The 18213-nt window shown below is 48.9% G+C and overlaps 1 protein-coding gene across 1 annotated transcript in view; it reads right to left on the bottom strand.

Moving 5' to 3' along the window:
* LOC141974881 (alpha-2-macroglobulin-like protein 1) overlaps nucleotides 1-18213 on the bottom strand; it is a 48966-nt gene that overhangs the window by 16347 nt on the left and 14406 nt on the right. The window contains exons 12-23 of the mRNA XM_074934915.1: nucleotides 17997-18161; nucleotides 15811-16044; nucleotides 15243-15306; nucleotides 12403-12548; nucleotides 12021-12167; nucleotides 10876-11064; nucleotides 7022-7136; nucleotides 2356-2476; nucleotides 1502-1727; nucleotides 694-820; nucleotides 444-565; nucleotides 65-116 (exon numbers count right to left, since the gene is read on the bottom strand). Coding sequence (XP_074791016.1) covers nucleotides 65-116; nucleotides 444-565; nucleotides 694-820; nucleotides 1502-1727; nucleotides 2356-2476; nucleotides 7022-7136; nucleotides 10876-11064; nucleotides 12021-12167; nucleotides 12403-12548; nucleotides 15243-15306; nucleotides 15811-16044; nucleotides 17997-18161 — 1708 coding nt within the window. The remainder of the gene's footprint in view (nucleotides 1-64; nucleotides 117-443; nucleotides 566-693; nucleotides 821-1501; nucleotides 1728-2355; nucleotides 2477-7021; nucleotides 7137-10875; nucleotides 11065-12020; nucleotides 12168-12402; nucleotides 12549-15242; nucleotides 15307-15810; nucleotides 16045-17996; nucleotides 18162-18213) is intronic.

An 18213-nucleotide genomic window follows, 5' to 3' on the forward strand; every position in this document is an offset into this window, starting at 1 on the left:
CCCTGAAATAACACAGAAGACTCCATTACAAGCCTTAGCAATCAGGGGACTAGTCCATCCATACCTGTAGCACACAGGAAGACATTGTGAGTCTTCTCTTCGAGGACACCACCCGGCTATGGAAGGAAAAGGAGTGTGAGTCTGAAAGGAGATGATAGAAAGGCAAACCGCTGTCCCAGTGCCAGCCTGTCTGTGCCTGCGGGGGGGCTACTCACCCCCGATATCTCATTTCCCCTCCGTAATCCTGCTGCCTGAGTGCCATTGTACCAGTGCCAGAGGGGAACTAATCTCTCCCCACCACCTCATTTTCCCTCCCTGAACATGCTGCCCTGTGCTGGTCTATCTGTGCTTGAGGGGCTGATGTCCCCCTGGAGCCCCACTTCCCTCTCTGACCATACTGTCCCAGGGCTGGACCCTCCTGTTGCCTTTGAAGCCTGACTGACCTTCACGAGCAGGGCTTGTATCACAGTGTCGGTCCGTCCCCGTGGGGGGGTCACAGCGATCTCATTGCCACACAGCTCATGTGACTCCAGTGCCTCGGTGCTCACGGTGACATTCACCTTGCCTGGGGAGGCGACAGGAGAGCATCACTGAGGGCTCACAGCCAAGACTGGCAAAGGGGAGGGGGCGGGAGAGACACATGGGGAAACAGATGGACATTCAGATTTCCCACTGCCCTCTCAACTGCCTCACCCAGTTTGGTGGCTGTCACGTTCCAGGAGAAGGTCTTAGCTTCATTGGCGCAGAGGCAGCTGGTGTATTGGCAGCCTGTGCAAGACTCCACCTGGAGCTCCAGAGACTCTGCCAGGCTGGTGTGCACCTGAGCATGAGGGGAACAAACGCACGGGCAGCATGTTAGTCCTGGGCAGCCATAGGTGCAGGAAGTAGGGGCTTGGGGGATGCTGCAGCATCCCCAGATTTTGCGCCCAGGGTCCCAGCTGCTGGCCCTGTGTCCCGGCCACCCAGGTTCCCAGCCACCGACCCCGCACCCCTGCTGCCTGGGGTCCCGGCTGCCGGTCCCGCTACTGCCTGGGGGTCACTGCCAACCCTGGGTCCTGCTCGGCCACTGGTCCCGCTCAGCCGCCAGCCCCAAGCCCGGGGGCTTGCTGCTGGCCTAGGGTCCTGCTCAGCCACAGCTTCCCAGCCGCCGGCCCCACATGCAGGATCCTGGCCGCCTTACTCCTGGCCGCCTTACCCCTTCCCAGAGCCACGGCCTTGCTCCCTGTGCCAGCTCTAGGGGGCTGTGAGGGCGTGGATACGGGTAAGAGGGGTGCATCTCAGCACCCCCACTCCAAAAAGTGTTCCAGCGCCATTGTGGGAACCTGGCAGCTGTTTAAGGGAGAAGGAACCTCTGGTACTATGAGGCATCAATCTGCATGGTGTGAACCAGATGTGCAGGACCAGGGCACTTCAGAGCCTAGTGTACTCAGTCTCTGGATGAAGAGCTGTGGGTACGTCCTTGTCAGGGCACATGGGGTCGCGTAGGGTGGAGAGCACTCACCTGGATACAGTCCTTCAGGTAGTTGAAGATGGTGGCCTTCAGGGTGAAGGTCTCTTCCCGGACCACAGAGTATGGCAGCGTCACATCCACAAAGAAGGGCTGGAAGACCCTGAACTTGGCCGGCTGTGAGAGTCCAAAGCCACTATCCGCAATGCAGAACATGTCGGCTTGCCACTCTGTGATGGTGTCAGGAGCAGTGGCCTGGAGAGATGCCTTTCCTTCCTCACTGCAGAATGGATAGAGACAGCAGATCCTTCAGCATCACCACAAGCCAGACTGGGGCAGCCAGTGCACTGGAGAATGGGGCATGGAGCCTTTCACCTCTAGGGCACTGGTTTCCATCCAGTGCCAGCTCAGGGGCATTGGTCGACTCAGGGGGATAGGGCAATTGGGTACAAAACCTTTCATCTCTAGGGCACCAGTTTCTTTAATGCAAATTATTTCACATAGATCTCTTCATAAACCCCCAAATAAAAGACAGGGAGCAGAGACTGGGGAGGGAGGAACTGAATTGTTTCCCCCATTTTGAAGACTCAAAGAGGTCGCTAAATGTTTCAGTCAAATTTTGGGTGCCTGTTGTGTATGTGTGACTATGATATATTGCTTGGGAAACGTGAGCAGCCCGCTGGGTATAGACAGAAGCTTCCACTTCCTACAGTGGCACCATACAAATAATGAAGATAGGGATTTTCCAGCAAAGGCTTCTCCTCAGCCCCTATGCTGGAGGAGTATTTGAATCCCATCATGAGGCACTGCGAAGTGAGGCGCAGCACCCTCTGGAGATGGCAGAGGGTTTCATGCTCAGGGATCACCAGTGATTTTCTTCCGAGGTGGACCTGTGGGGGGTCACTCACCCAACAGGGACCAGATCCCAGATCCAGGTCTCTGGAAAATGTGTCCGTGGTTTTGTCTTCCTTTCCTTCTCGGGGCTTGGCGCCACACCAGCATGTGGCTGAGGAACAGGCAAGGGAATGACTGTGGAGAGTAAAGGGGCAGGTCAGTAAAGATGTACGGGCTACTGTGTTTAGTGTTTCAGGGGGAGATTTTCTCCTCAGTCACAGACAGCCCAGCACTTGGACATCAAGTTCTGGCAGAGGAGAGGGGTGTGTGAGGGCATCAGCCCCTCAGTAGGACAGTCTGACACCAGGACAATGACTTCAAGGGTCGGTCACAAAGAGATTGGCATATCGGGGAGCCATTCTAGTACCTATGGCTGTTTGCGTGGTTTGGACAAAGTGTTTGTTGTTGGATGTAAAATTGTTATGGGTGAGGATGAAATGGATGAGTTTGGAGATGTGTTTGAGGTGGATATCTGAGCAGTGTCCATTGTCCTGTAAATATTTGAGGAAGTCTGCTATGCTGTCATTGTGAGGAATGCTAGTGTGTAGGGAGGTGACATCCGTGGCGACAAGGATGCTGTTCTGTGGGATGTAGTTAATGTTGTTGAGTTTCTGGAGGAAGTCACAGAATCATAGAATATCAGGGCTGGAAGAGACCTCAGGAGCTCATCTAGTCCAACCCCCTGCTCAAAGCAGGACCAATCCCCAACTAAATCATCCCAGCTAGGGCTTTGTCAAGCCTGGCCTTAAAAACTTCAAAGGAAGGAGATTCCACCACCTCCCTAGGTAACGCATTCCAGTGCGTCACCACCCTCCTAGTGAAAAAGTTTTTCCTAATATCCAGCCTAAACCTCCCCCACTGCAACTTGAGACCATTACTCCTCGTTCTGTCATCTGCTACCACTGAGAACAGTCTAGATTCATCCTCTTTGGAACCCCCTTTCAGGTAGTTGAAAGCAGCTATCAAATCCCCCCTCATTCTTCTCTTCCGCAGACTAAACAATCCCAGTTCCCTCAGCCGCTCCTCAAAGTCATGTGTTCCAGTCCCCTAATCATTTTTGTTGCCCTCTGCTGGACACTTTCCAATTTTTCCACATCCTTCTTGTAGTGTGGGGCCCAAAACTGGACACAGTACTCCAGATGAGGCCTCACCAATGTCGAATAGAGGAGAATGATCACGTCCCTCAATCTGCTGGCAATGCCCCTACTTATACAGCACCCATTGCCATTGGCCTTCTTGGCAACAAGGGCACACTGTTGACTTAGATCCAGCTTCTCATCCTCTGTAACCCTGAGGTCCTTTTCTGCAGAACTGCTGCCGAGCCATTCGGTCCCTAGTCTGTAGCGGTGCATGGGATTCTTCCGTCCTAAGTGCAGGACTCTGTACTTGTCCTTGTTGAACCTCATCAGATTTCTTTTGGCCCAATCCTCTAATTTGTCTAGATCCCTCTGTATCTACCACTCCTCCCAGTTTAGTGTCATCTGCAAACTTGCTGAGGGTGCAATCCACACCATCCTCCAGATCATTTATGAAGATACTGAACAAAACCGGCCCCAGAACCGACCCTTGGGGCACTCCACTTGATACCAGCTGCCAACTAGACATGGAGCCTTTGATCACTACCCGTTGAGCCCGACAATCTAGCCAGCTTTCTATCCACCTTATAGTCCATTCACCCAGCCCATAGTTCTTTAACTTGCTGGCAAGAATATTGTGGGAGACCGTGTCAAAAGCTTTGCTAAAGTCAAGGAATAACATGTCCACTGCTTTCCCGTCATCCACAGAGCCAGTTATCTCGTCATAGAAGGCAATTAGATTAGTCAGGCATGACTAGCCCTTGGTGAATCCATGCTGACTCTTCCTGATCACTTTCCTCTCCTCTAAGTGCTTCAGAATTGATTCTTTGAGGACCTGCTCCATGATTTTTCCAGGGACTGAGGTGAGGCTGACTGGCCTGTAGTTCCCCGGATCCTCCTTCTTCCCTTTTTTAAAGATGGGCACTACATTAGCCTTTTTCCAGTTGCCCGGGACCTCCCCCGATCGCCATGAGTTTTCAAAGATAATGGCCAATGGCTCTGCAATCACATCTGCCAACTCCTTTAGCGCTCTTGGATGCAGCGCATCCAGCCCCATGGTCTTGTGCTCGTCCAGCTTTTCTAAATAGTCCTGAACTACTTCTTTCTCCACAGAGGGCTGGTCACCTCCTCCCCATGCTGTGCTGCACAGTGCAGTAGTCTGGGAGCTGACCTTGTTCGTGAAGACAGAGGCAAAAAAGCATTGAGTACATTCGCTTTTTCCACATCTTCTGTCACTAAGTTGCTTTCCTGACTCAGTTAGGGGCCCACACTTTCCTTGACTTTCTTCTTGTTGCTAACATACCTGAAGAAATCCTTCTTGTTACTCTTAACATCTGTTGCTAGCTGCAACTCCAAGTGTGATTTGGCCTTCCTGATTTCAGTCCTGCATCCCCGAGCAATATTTTTATACTCTTCCCTGGTCATTTGTCCAATCTTCCACTTCTTGTAAGCTTCTTTTTTGTGTTCAAGATCAGCAAGGATTTCACTGTTAAGCCAAGCTGGTCGCCTGCCATATTTACTATTCTTTCTACACACAGGGATGGTTTATCCCTGTAACCTCAATAAGGATTCTTTAAAATACAGCCAGCTGTTAAGTCGGTTGTGTCCTGGAGGAAGGTGGCCCTTTGAGTGGTTTGAGGATGGTTTCTATGAGTCCCGATATTCCATCAGTAAGAGTGCCATGGCCACATATAATGGGTCTGCCTTGGTTCCCTTGTTCGTGTATCTTGGGAAGCACGTAGAACATCCCTGGGGTGGGTTCGTGCGGGGATGGAGTTTGTAGAGTTTTTCTTGGAGTTGTCTGGGGAAGGATTTAATGATATCCTTAAATTCATGGGTACATTGTGGTGTGAGGTGTTCTTTGAGTTCATAATAGTAGATAGTGTCAGAGAGTTGTTGGTTGGCCATGTTAACATAATGAATAGGGCCCCACCAAATTAACGGACATGAAAAATGCATCACAGACCATGAAATCTGGTCTCCCCCAGTGAAATCTGGTTTTTTTGTGTGCTTTTACCCTGTACTATGCAGATTTCATGGGGCAGACCAGCATTTATCAAATTGGGGATCCTGTCCCAAAAGGGAGTTGCAAGAGGGGTCAGAAGGTTATTTTAGGGGGACCGCAGTATTGCCACCCTTATTTCTGTGCTACTGGTGGTGGGGCGCCGCCTCCAGAGCTGAGGGCCCGGCCACCAGCTGCTGCTCTCTGGCCACCCAGCTCTGAAGGCGGCTCCCCACCAGCAGCAGCACAGAAGTAAGGGTGGCAATACCAGACCAGGCCACCCTGACTTCTGCGCTGCTGCCTTCAGAGCTGGGCGGCCGGAGAACGGAGGCTGCTGACTGAGGGCCCAGCTCTGCAGGCAGCAGTGCAGAAGTAAAAGTGGCAAAACCACACCATGACATCCTTACTTCTGCCCTGCTACTGGTGACAGCTCTGCCTTCAGACCTGGGCTCCCGGCCAGCAACTGCCGTTCTTCAGCTGCCCAGCTCTGAAGGCAGCACCGACAGCAGCAGCAGCGCAGAAGTAAGGGTAGCAGCACCGCAACCTCCCCCAACCTTGCTACTCCTCCAACTCCTTTTTGGGTCAGGACCCCTACAATTACTCCACCATGACATTTCAGATTTCAATATCTGAACCATGACATTTACGATGTTTAAAATCTTATGACTGTGAAATTGACCAAAATGGACCGTGAATTTGATAGGGCCCTAATAATCAACATGGTTAAGGACTATGCTGGCTTCCTCTTTGTCTGCCTGTTCATCCACTATCTCGTGGTTAGATTTCAGATACTGTATAGCTTTCCTCTTGATGGTGGAGACATTGTGGTGGATGTGATGTTTGTTAAGTACTTCACAGTCATTTTTTTCCTGGAACAATCAATGTCATGATCAAGAGTATGGTTTTGTCCGCTCTGTGGTGTCCAGTCAGATGATTCTTTTTTCTTACAGTTGTTGGAGGGGACATGGTAATTGTGAGTTGTGTCATCATTATTATGAAGGAATTCTTCGAGGTGGAGTTGGCAGAAGAAGTCTTCTAATTCTCCACATGTTAGTATGGTATCAGGTTCTGTGATGGTGCAGAAGTTCAGTCCCTTAGAGAGAACAGATAATTCAGCTTTAGTTAAGGGCAGTCTTTAGTTAAGGGCAGTCTTGATAAATTGATGATATTCAGGTAGAGTTCATGTGGTGGGTACTGGTGCCATGGTTTCTCCCGGAGGTGGTGTTCTGTGTGTTGTGGAGTAGTTGTAATTGGTGTTGTAATTAGTTGTAATTTTTTGTGTTGGATAGAGTTTGTTAGACTTCTGGTGGTGTTCACGGTGTTGTGTGATTCAGAAGCCACAAGAACCCACGCAGAGCAGCAATGTTTATAAGTAGTTGGCCTTGCATGTTGCACATAGTTAATAAACATAGTTAGCTGGACCCCTCTTTGCCCATATGGGTCCTTCATAGTATGGTTTTTTGTGTATAGAACAAAAGATGCAAGAGGGAAGGCTGCGGCAGCAGGTTCAGAGAGGAGAAAGGGGTGTGTGAGGTGGGGATTAGCCTCCCTCAGTCAGACACATTCTGGCAGAGAGTCGGCAGAAGACTATTCAGTTCTCACCATTATCACTGTCCTGGGTTCTGGCAGTGTGCAAAATTCTTCTCTTGTAGGTTGGCCGTTCACAGGAAACGGGCTTCTTCACTTTGGTGTTGGTTAAAATTTTCATTCTCAATTGCTGTAGAAAATGGAGAGAACAAAAAAATGATCAATAGGAGGGAAGGGGGAACAATGAAAGAAAAACCATCACAGCAAATTCTAATTAGTGAGACTGTGGCAGCCAAAGTGTTGCAAAATTCTGTATGTTCATATAGAATCCAAATTTCACATTGTCAGGCCCAGGAAAATGTATGACAAAGTGCAGACAAATTTGTGATAAATATTGGAGCTGATTCTTCTCTCTCATGGGAGTAAATCAAGTTCAGCTCTACCTAAGTCAATGGAATTACCCAGGTTTTACCCTGATAACAATGAGCTCAGAATCAGCTCCACTAAATCTATTAAAAAACAATTCATGAACAAAATCAACTTTACTATGTTATAAATCTGTTCAAAAGTTGGACCGTGCAGTATCGGAACACCAGGCCAGACTCTAGGATTTTTATGCAATTTATTACTCAGTCCTAACTCATGGAAAACTCCCATGGAAGTTACTGGCAACTTATCTGAATAGGGGCTTAACTAAGCATGTGGCGCAATGGTTTGAATAAGGATTCCAGGGTTTGACCCCAGGAGAGGATGAAATGTTGGGCTGAATGCACACCTGGTAAGTCCAACGGACATGGATGTGACTCCACTGGATGTGACATCCCTTCAGGAGGGATGAATTTCAATCTTTATGTGTAACAGTCGCTTTTATACATGACAAAACCGAGTAGTTATTGCACAACTCCTCTAGTTATGTAATAACCTTTTGAGAAGTGCCTTAACCATTCATGTAAGGTATAAGCATCTGTAGAGTATATACGTTCCTGCCAAGTTAGAGTCTTGCCATTTGGTACACAGTCATTCATTATGGGTCATTGTGAACAGAGAAAAATCCTCGATTTGAAAGGTCATTTTCCCACCACTACTCCTCCAAAGATCATTATTCTTGGGTTGTTTGTTTTTTCTTGTTATTGAGGATTCTGGGTAGCGTAGTCCAAAGGCATTTCCTGTATTATAAATCTTAGACTGTCCTGTGAAGCCTTTGGTATAAGTCACTATCACAAGTGGGATTCTGCTTTTGCTGAAGTCACCTGCAAAACTCATTTACTGCAATGGGCATTTTGCCCTTGTAAAAGACCATTCACACATCACTGGAAAAACACAGCAAGATTTGGGAGGAGAATCCCTTGCAATGAAACCATAATTCCCATCTCTGTTCTTTCCTCATGTTCCGAACCTCACCTCTGACAGTGGCGTAGGCTGGAGAGGTCATAGAATCATAGAAAAGTAGGACTGGAAGGGACCTTGAAAGGTCATCTAGTCCAGCCCCCTGTGCCGAGGCAGGACCAAGTAAACCTAGATCATCCCTGACAGGTGTTTGTCTAACCTGTTCTTAAAAACCTCCAATGATGGAGATTCCACAACCTCCCTTGGAAGCTTATTCCAGGGCTTAACTATCCTTAGAGTTAGAAAGTTTTTCTCCCTTGCTGCAGAAAGCCCATTACTTTTTTCCCTTCCTTAAGGGGACACAGAGAACAACTCATCACCGTTCTCTTTGTAACAGCCCTTAACATATTTGAAGACTGTGATCAGTTCCCGCCTCAGTCTTCTCGTCCCTACAATAAACATGCCCAAGTCTTTCGACCTTTTCTCACAGGTCAGGTTTTCTAAACCTTTTCTTGTTTTTGCTGCTCTCCTCTGGACTCCCTCCAATTTGTCCACATCTTTCCTAAAGTGTGGTGCCCAGCATCAAACACAGTGCTCCAGCTGAAGCCTCACCAGTGCTAAGCAGAGCGGGACAATTGCTTCCTGTGTCTGACCTACCACACTGCTCTTGATACACCCCAGAATGATATTAGCCTTTTTAGCAACTGCATCATGGTGTTGACTCATATTCAGCTTGTGATCCACTGTAGCTTCCCCCACCACTTGAAAGGGTAAGAGGGGGACCCTGCTGCAGCCCCCACAACCCAGGCTGGGGGTGAAGAGCCCCAGTAGCAGCAGAGGTGAGTCTAGGGGAGGCACCGCTGATGGGCAGATTGGAAAGCAAGAGGCAGAACTGATTTGAGGTCTGAGCCAATGGGAGGTGGGGGCTACAGGGCAGAACTGAAGAGGACTGGGGGACTGAATTGACGGGGGCTGGGCAGATGCACTTCAGTTTATTTTCCCTCTGTTTAGCGTTGTGCCATGTCTTTAGCTTAGAAACTTTTCATTTACGTTTAAACACACTGGAGCTAGACTGGATTGATGCATTTCAATGTACAGTGGTACACTTCTAATCAGGCACTTGATCAGATCCTTATGCAACATAAAGTGATCCAGTAACTGAGTGCGGCGCCGTACTTTTCTGGGGGGAAAAAATAGCATGAGCGAGTGTCAACTAAATTTCTGGCAATGAGAAAGGAAAATTAGAGGGCTGTTCATTTCTTTTGAGTTTAACTTCTAATTTTAATGGCATAGTTTGAACAGAATTAATATTAATAGCATGCTGTTTTAATAGCACAACAGCGTATTTGTATAGCTATTTGTTTGCCATATTTTGTTGGAATATTTTCTTCCAGCACTTTTAACCTTTTATTCTACGATTAATAAATACGATCTGGCACACCACTCTTGGAAGGTTGCGACCCCTGTCTGGTGGCAGGCTCACTAAAGAGCAAACACCTGACGGGCCCTTTGGCCCTGGAGGTCACCCTTTTACTGCCAAGATTTGGACACAGCCTTATCCGGCCCACTGGAAAATGTAAGTGAATACCACTGCTGTAGGGAATTCACTATTTAAAGACATACATCACCATGTGTATTACTACCAATAGGTGACAGGTTTCAGAGTAGCAGCAATGTTAGTCTGTATCCACAAAAAGAAAAGCAGGACTTGCGGCACCTTAGAGACTAACAAATTTATTTGAGCATAAGCTTTCGTGGGCTACAGCTCACTTCATCGGATGCATTCAGTGGAAAATACAGTGGGGAGATTTATATACACAGAGAACATGAAACAATGGGTGTTACCATACACTCTGTAACAAGAGTGATCAGGTAAGGTGAGCTATTACCAGCAGGAGAGCGGTGCCGGGGCCGGGGGGGGGACCTTTTGTAGTGATAATCAAGATGAGCCATTTCCAGCAGTTGACAAGAACATGTGAGGAACAGTGTGGGGGGGGAGGGGGAATAAACATGGGGAAATAGTTTTACTTTGTGTAATGACCCATCCACTCCCAGTCTTTATTCAAGCCTAAGTTAATTGTATCCAGTTTGCAAATTAATTCCAATTCAGCAGTCACTCGTTGGAGTTTGTTTTTGAAGTTTTTTTGTTGAAGAATTGCCACTTTTAGGTCTGTAATTGAGTGACCAAAGAGATTGAAGTGTTCTCCGACTGGTTTTTGGATGTTATAATTCTTGACATCTGATTTGTGTCCATTTATTCATCACCAATAGGTGATGGACTTAAAATGGTTTAGTTTGTTTTAACTTTCATTCAGCTTTACAACTGATATACCACATTTCAAAACCGGGCCTGAAATAACCGCGGGAATTTAAAAATAGAGTGTTTGGCTTTGAGCAGTGGTAAAACAGCAAAGGGAAGGACCCCCAAACTATAAGAACCCTGGGCCCCCATCAAACTTAATTCGGTCCTGGGAACAGAGGATTGTTAGCAAATCTCACAATTCTAGTTTTCCTTACAAACTCCCATGTATGTACAATACGCCATACCAGTGACCAATACAGGCTTAGGAGAAGTTTTGTGCAGGAGCAAAGAAGGTACCCACCTTAAACAGACTATAGACATCAGCTTCACTTTGATACCAGGGAGCTCCCATCAAGGAGCGTCTGTTCCGGGGGGTGGGGAGGAGGGGAAAGACAGGGGGGAGACAAGGATATGGCTCAAAGTCTTCCAAACGATAAGGAAATCCTCGGCCGCCAATCATATAATCCTCTTCAGATCCCAGCTCATACACCTGGAATGGGAAAACAGAGGTTACTGCACTGAACTGATGTGTGTGAGAGTGTGTGTGTGTGAGAGAAAGAGAGAGAGAGAGAACCATAGTCCTCTACCAGCAAGGAGCAAGACAGCTCAACTTTTGCATCATAGGCCCCATACTACTAAAAGCTCATGGCAATTCTCCTTTCCCTCAAGACCTCTTGGAGCAGGGAGATCTAAATTCTACCCCTGTTACCAGCATGAAGTTTTGAGTAGCCACAGTCTGCAGCACAGTGCCAAAGAACGTCGTGGGTAGCACAGGTTTGTTACTCTAGGATACTATTTTGCCCATCTCCAAAGCTTTTCACACATGGGCCTCACAGAAGCATATGAGCATCAGTGAATTAAGTCTCACAACCCGCATACCAGATGAAAGGGAAACTGAGGCACAGAGCGATGTAGTGACCCAAGGGCCAAGGTCACCCAGCAAGTCAGTGGCAGAACTTGGACTAGAACCCAAGAGTCCTGGCTCCCAGCCCCTTGATATAACCATTGGCCCAGACCCCCTCATGGCAGAGAAATGTGGCATAGGTGAAACAGCAGGAGATGCCACATTGGGCAAGCAGAGGGCCAGCAGCAAACCCACTGCCAAACCACACCTTCCCTGGAGGGAGCTCCCACTGCTCCTGTGAAGCTGCCCCTTCCATCTCTCTGCCTGCTGCCCCCACAGCCTTCGTTCCACGGGTGGCCCCTGGAGCAGCCATTGTGGGAACAAGGAGGAATCAGCCACCTGCCTGGCAAGGGGACAGAGTGAGATAAAGGTCTGTTGGCAACCAGTGCATAATGTAAGGGGTCAGAGAAGCTGGTGGTGGCTGGGTGCACCCACCTCATGTGACTGCCCTGTTCCAGTACATCAGAGTTCTCCTCTGGCCTGGTACCTCCTGCGGGGTTAGTCTGGCCAGGGTGTGGCTGGGACAGAGCAGGTTTACTCACACTCTTTGGTGTCATGACTCTATCATCCTTCAGGAGGACGCTCTTGTCCACGGCACGGATGGAGCACAGGGAGCCAGGGTCGGCCTTCAGGTGCAGATTGACCTTCGACCCTGGGAGGTCCTCCTCCTCTGAGAAACCCAGTGTCACCTATGGGAGGAGACAGGATGGGTTTATCAAATGGAAGAGGGGCACAAGACAATGAGGGTGTATGAGCCACGAGCGACAGAGAGGGAGAGAGAGACTGGGAGAGGGAGGGAGAGTGGGAGAGAGCCTGCTAGAAACACAGACAGAAGGGCACAGGGATTGTCGAGTGTATGTCATCCCAGCCAGATCGCCCCTCTGCCACATATCCCATTTCCCCCACTTCCTGGGCGACACTCACCTTGTGTTTGAAGCATTTGCTGACTGTGAACACGTCCACATCGGCTGCCACCTCTCCATCAGTGAATATGGCGTAAAGCAAAAGCCTGGCAGAGGGTGCAAGTTCAGAGCTGATGGGCAGAGTCAATGAGAAGGAGCCCTTCAGTGCTGTATGAAGGAGTGGGAAGCAAAGGATTATTTAGATCCATGTGAAACAGAAAAAAAGGGTGGAACTTACTGTTGCTGGATGTTATTGAGGCAGAGGATTTCATGGTTCCTGCATGTGGTGTGACACTGGCAGACCAGTGCCAACTAATGCCAAGGCCACAGGTCTCACTGAACACTGACAAATGCACAGCTGGAAACTAGTTTGGCTTACCTGAGGGTTAGTATTGTTAAAATAGATACTAGAGTTATAAGAATGTGTTTAGTGTTTAGATTTTATGGAATGTTTGTAGGATCCTGCATGTATTAATCCTACTTATAATATCTGTATTCCATGGTATAAAGATAGATTGAGTGTTTGCATTATAAACCTCTCTAATTGTGTAACTCACTGTGATGGGGCATCTGCCCCACATTGGCAGAAAGGGGGTTAAAAGCAGCCCTAGGGAGGCTGCGCAGGAGGTAGCCAATCATAGAAGGGCTAATAAGAGAAGCCAATCAGGGCCGGGCTGGCCTGTATAAGAAGGGCTGCAGAACAGCACAGGGTCAGTTACTCCCTGGAGCTTGAGAAGGGAAGAGGACTGACTGCCTTGCAGGTGAAGGGTAGCAAGCACCCTGGGCAAAGCAGTGCTGCAGACAGAGACCTAGGGACCTAAAGGCAGCTCCTGGCAGGCTGCACAGATCTGCAGACTGAGGCCCTGATACAAGGGCAAGGAGGGTGCTGGGGCCACTGAAGGAAGTGGCTAGATGGTGGACTGCAGGTCCCCTGGAAGGGGGGAACATGGAGTGTGACACAGCTGGAGGGCAGTGTTATGAAGAAGATGCCTCACTCCTGGGAGTGACATGGGTCCAGGAACAGAGATGACAGTGGATGAGACACCACCAGCAGAGAGTGTAGTGCTAGTTCCCCAGAGAGCCAGCAGGAGGCACCGCAGTGGTGAGTTGCACCCTGTCACACTCACCAAACAGGAAAAGAAGCACTAATTAAGGTAAACTGCTTGTCCTGCACACAGTATGGCCCACTGAAGTCAAATGAGGCATTGTGTAGCACCAAAGGACAGAGACCTTGTTGATTCCATTTCTTACTCCCTCCAGGAAGAGGAAACCTGCGTATGAACTCATCCCATCAGCTTGGATTCTGGTACAAAGGGGATAAAAATCCCTGACAAGGAGAAACCAGTCCTTTTATGCTCTCTGGGTTCAGAGAGGCAAAGATTCCTAAACATTAGCAAGAGATCCCCATGCTGCTTGGCATGGGTCAGCCCTAGCGAACATCTAGAGCTGTTTATTATAGAAGATATTACCTTTTTAAATTTAAGATTGTAACTCATGTGTGTTTCCAGTTTTAACCTAGTAAATAACTTTCTTTTCTTAGTTAATACATTTAAGTTCATTTATGACAGGATTAGCTATAGACATTGTCTTTGGTTTGAGATCTGATCACAACTGATGTGGGGTAAGTGACTACTCCTTTGGGACTAGGAGTAATCTGAATATTATTGTGACTATCAGTCTATCTTGCCACCCAGGCAAGCTGGACTAAGGGGACTGTCTGACTCCATGGTCAGACTATTACAGGGCTTTGGGAGTTCACACCTGCTACTGGCTTGGTGAAATCTAATCACAGAACATACTACCAGTTTGGGGTGTTTGCCCTGTTTTTTGGCAGTCTGCCCTGAGGTTAGCACTCAGGGCCGGTGCAACCACTAGGTGAACTAGGCAGTCACCTAGGGCACCAAGTGGTTGGGGGCAGCCAAAAGTGCGCTCCAGGGAGGTGGTGGAGTGGAGGTGAGCTGGGGCAGAGGGGCGCAGGGAGGGCCCACTGCAGCAAGTAACTGGGGGTGGGGGCGGCGCTCCCTGCCTCAGCTCACCTCTTCTCCACCTCCTCCTCTGAGCGTGCTGCCCCGCTCTGCTTCTCTCCCTCCCAGGCTTGCGTGCCAAACAGCTGATTGGTGTTGCAAGCCTGGGAGGTGGGAGAAGCGGTGGCATGCTCGGGGAGGAGGTGGAGCAGAGGTGAGCTGGGGCGGGGAGTTGCTGCACGGCTCCCCAGGCTGGGGGGGGGGGGAGTTGCTGCACGGCTCCCCGAGGGGGTGGTGGGGAGCCTCGAGGTGGGGGGTGGCACCTCAGGCAGGGGGGGTGCAAGGTGGATGTTTCTCCTAGGGCAAAAACATCCTTGCACTGGCCCTGGCCACACTAGACAGTGTGACATGTGGATAAGAACAGAGACCTTCACCAGGATAAAATTGACACCCCCCCCCACCCCCGATATACTGACCCCTCATTGTCTCAGGGTCAGTAAACCTTCCTCCCTCATGGAAGACTGCTGAACAGGTGAGGTGTGAGTTTTATGCCTCTCTATGACAGCATCTGCCATGGGCCAGTCAAGGAATCATAGAAACATAGGATGGGAAGGGACCTCAAGAAGTCATTTAGTCCATCCCCCTGCACCAAGGCAGGGCCAAGTATACCTAGAGCATCCCTGACAGGTGTTTGTCCAACCTGTTCTTAAAAACCTCCCATAATGGGGAGGATACTAGACTAGAAAGACCAAGGCAGCAGGTGGGATGCTGGACTAGATTGTCCATAGCCTGGTGTGGCTGGAGCCTGCCTACCATACTAAGATGTCCCAATAGCCTGATCCATTATGATGATTTCCATGGAGTTTATTTCATGTGCATCTTGGGTTTTTCCACTTACTCTCATCCTGGCCAACTGGCACCTGCGTCTGTCCACTGAGAACGATCCTGCCTCCTGAGACAACCTGCGGAGGAGATAGAACAGCCTTTCAGGGGGCCAGGGTTCTGAGAAGAGAAAATGCAGAGCAGAGAGAGAGACTGGAAGAGACAGTCACAGGTGCTTTATCTTTAAACTGTTAATGGACAAGGGACCAGCTGCCTCAGATTTCCTCTGAACAATGGGACCCGTGGGAAATCCAAGGCCAGGCTGCCAAGGTGCTCACCTGGCAGCCATGCCTTCCGGTATCACCCACAGAGTCAGGCCAGACTGGCAACAGGGGAAAATAGCCTGTCCCCCAAGGCTGGCTCAAGACATTCCTAGCTGGATGAGCTACCTGGGTTGGCTGTCAAATGCTGTGGGGCTGGGAGGCTGGCGAGGGGGATTTCGGAGACATGCATTCCAGGTAGCGAGACATCTATGAAGACAAGCGTAAAATGAAACCCACAAATTGGCCTATAGACCCATAAATAGTTACCCCTCTTGCATGCCACTGTTGTAGAAATGTGATCCAATTGCCCTGGGTGCTCACCAAATAATAGAAATCCACATGATCTGCCCCAGGGTCCAGCTCATTCCGGTCCAAGATATAATCCACCCGCACTTCCTGTTCCTGGTCGCAGGGCAGCTCCTCCTCCACCTGCTGGATCTCTAGGAAGCTGTTGCTCTCGGAGTAGAAAGGTTTCAGCCAGTTGAAAGCCTCCTGGTGCACTATTGCAATGGTGTGGAGATCCCCCTCGGTTATGTTCACAATGGAGTATCTGCCCTTCAGAGCAAAAATGCATGGCAGGCTGTCAGAATTAACCAATGAAGGAGCCTACAAATGTGGGAAATACTCAGTGCGATCACCAGAGTTATATGTCCAGGGCCCCATGTAATCCACAGAGGCAGAAATTACAGCAGAATTGAACTCCAGAATATGAGCTTCCTTTTTCTTTTCAATTCTGTTTTGATCACTCGATTTCAGAGAACTTAAATGTGAACTGCATGCAGTCAGTAATACCTGCCTGAGTCTGCAGACAGCCAGAGAGGTATGAACTGCCTGTTCGTTGCAATAATGTGTTAACTCGGAAACCTACAGATAACAGTTACAGGACAACATTGTTAGCTGGATATTTCTGCAGTGAAATAGTTAATGTACTTGTCCGAGAATCCCAGCCTGCCTTCTGCACCTCCCCAGGTGCCAAAAGTCCCAGTTATCCCCTGCTCAACTGCCCAAACCTCTAGCTTTCTCTAACATCTATAATGCAACTATGTGTCCTCAGTACCATAATACGCAGCAGATTGAAAAATGAAAGTTATGAGGCAGAGTAAAATAAATTGAATTTAATATGAAAACAATGTTACCCCTTTTGACCCAAGCAGCTAGCCAAAAATGTGGAGTCTTGTAGTCTATTCCGGTGGGGAGCACAAACTGGAGTCAGGCATTTCTTTGATGCAATGTTTTGTGTTTACAAGGAATGTACAAAGTCCAGTTTCTCTGAACACAGGAGGAACCAAACTACAGGAAATACTTTCCTTGCTCACAGCCCCAAATCTTTTAGCCAGAATCCAACCCAACACCTTTCTCTAGACTTCTCCCAGGGCCGCCACTCCATGATCGGTCCAGGCTACGTCTGTAGCCTCCTTCTCTGCCTGTTTCTATCAGTTTCTTGGCTCTTGTTCCTGCTTCTCTCTCCCACACACACACGTCTCCCCAAAACCGTACCCAGCAAAGCTCTCCATCCACATAGTTGTAATTCCTGGGCAAAGTGATAGATGCCTTTGTTTTGGGAGTGATGTGGGCCTGCATTTTGGGTTAGGCCCACTATTGTTTCTTCTTTGAACCCAAACAAAGGGCGTTCGTTAACCTCACCAGTTTCAGCAAGGTTAAACCCAGGCTATAACAATGAATGACATGGGCTACTCCAGGGGTTGCATTATTCATCCTCAATATTTACGTCAAGCAAAGCTTCCATGTCTAAAAATGACCTGCAGCTGCCCTGATATTTCCAGCTGTCTGCCCCAAAGTGCTGGAGGAAGCAAAGGGGCCACACCACAGAACTTAGGCCCAGGCTGCAGAGCACTTGATGCTTTGCACATAGAATACATAGCCATGCTACTGGGAACAGGCTATGGAGACTTTCACCGGGAAGTCATTGGTTGCAGTGTCAGGGGAACAGAACAGAGCCAGAGTGTCAGGGAAGACAATGTTGAGCACTTCAGTTGTAGAGCACTGGTTCCAATCCAGCTCCCAGGCTGTGGGGAATGGATGGCAGTGGGGGATCAGGAAAGGGGCTTTGGCACATATACCTCTGGGACACTGGTGCCCATCCAGTGACAGGTATGTAGGTGATAGCATTTCTTAAAATACATCTTAAAATCTGCCTCAGAAGCAATGAGAGTAAAGGATATTGCCAAGGTTACAAATAGTGGAGGGAAACGGGAGACTGAAGAGGGAGATATAATTGTACTTAAGGAGGCTCCTCCTGCCCAAGGGAAGCACTTCCTTTGTTGGGACATTGGGCTGAATTGTTGCGATGGAGCTACGAGTCTTCCTGGTCAAGGCAGGCAGCTAACAGGAAGGGCTCATTAAAGCTGCCAAGGAAGGCAGAGCAGAGCAACGTGCAGTACTGGGAGCCGGGAGTCCAAGGGTCCACAGCCTGCTTCCACTTCCTCTGATCTTTCTTCAGATCCCCCCCTAGCTCTGACCCTGCTTTGTCCACCTTTGTGACTCACCCTCAGAGAAACCAGAGTATTGTTCCATTTCGCAGTGTCTAGTGAGAAGTGGACTTCGCCCTTCTCATCTGTGACGTATGGCAGGTGCGTCTCCACATCATTGACATCCACAGTCAAGTAGACAGTGTGGTTTTTGATGGGAACATCATTGATGGTAAAGCACATCTGCAGAGAAGAAAGGGAAATAAACACGACCTGTTCCAATAATCGCTGTGCT

This window comes from Natator depressus, chromosome 1 (assembly GCF_965152275.1).
Source record: "Natator depressus isolate rNatDep1 chromosome 1, rNatDep2.hap1, whole genome shotgun sequence".
Lineage (NCBI taxonomy): Eukaryota > Metazoa > Chordata > Testudines > Cheloniidae > Natator > Natator depressus.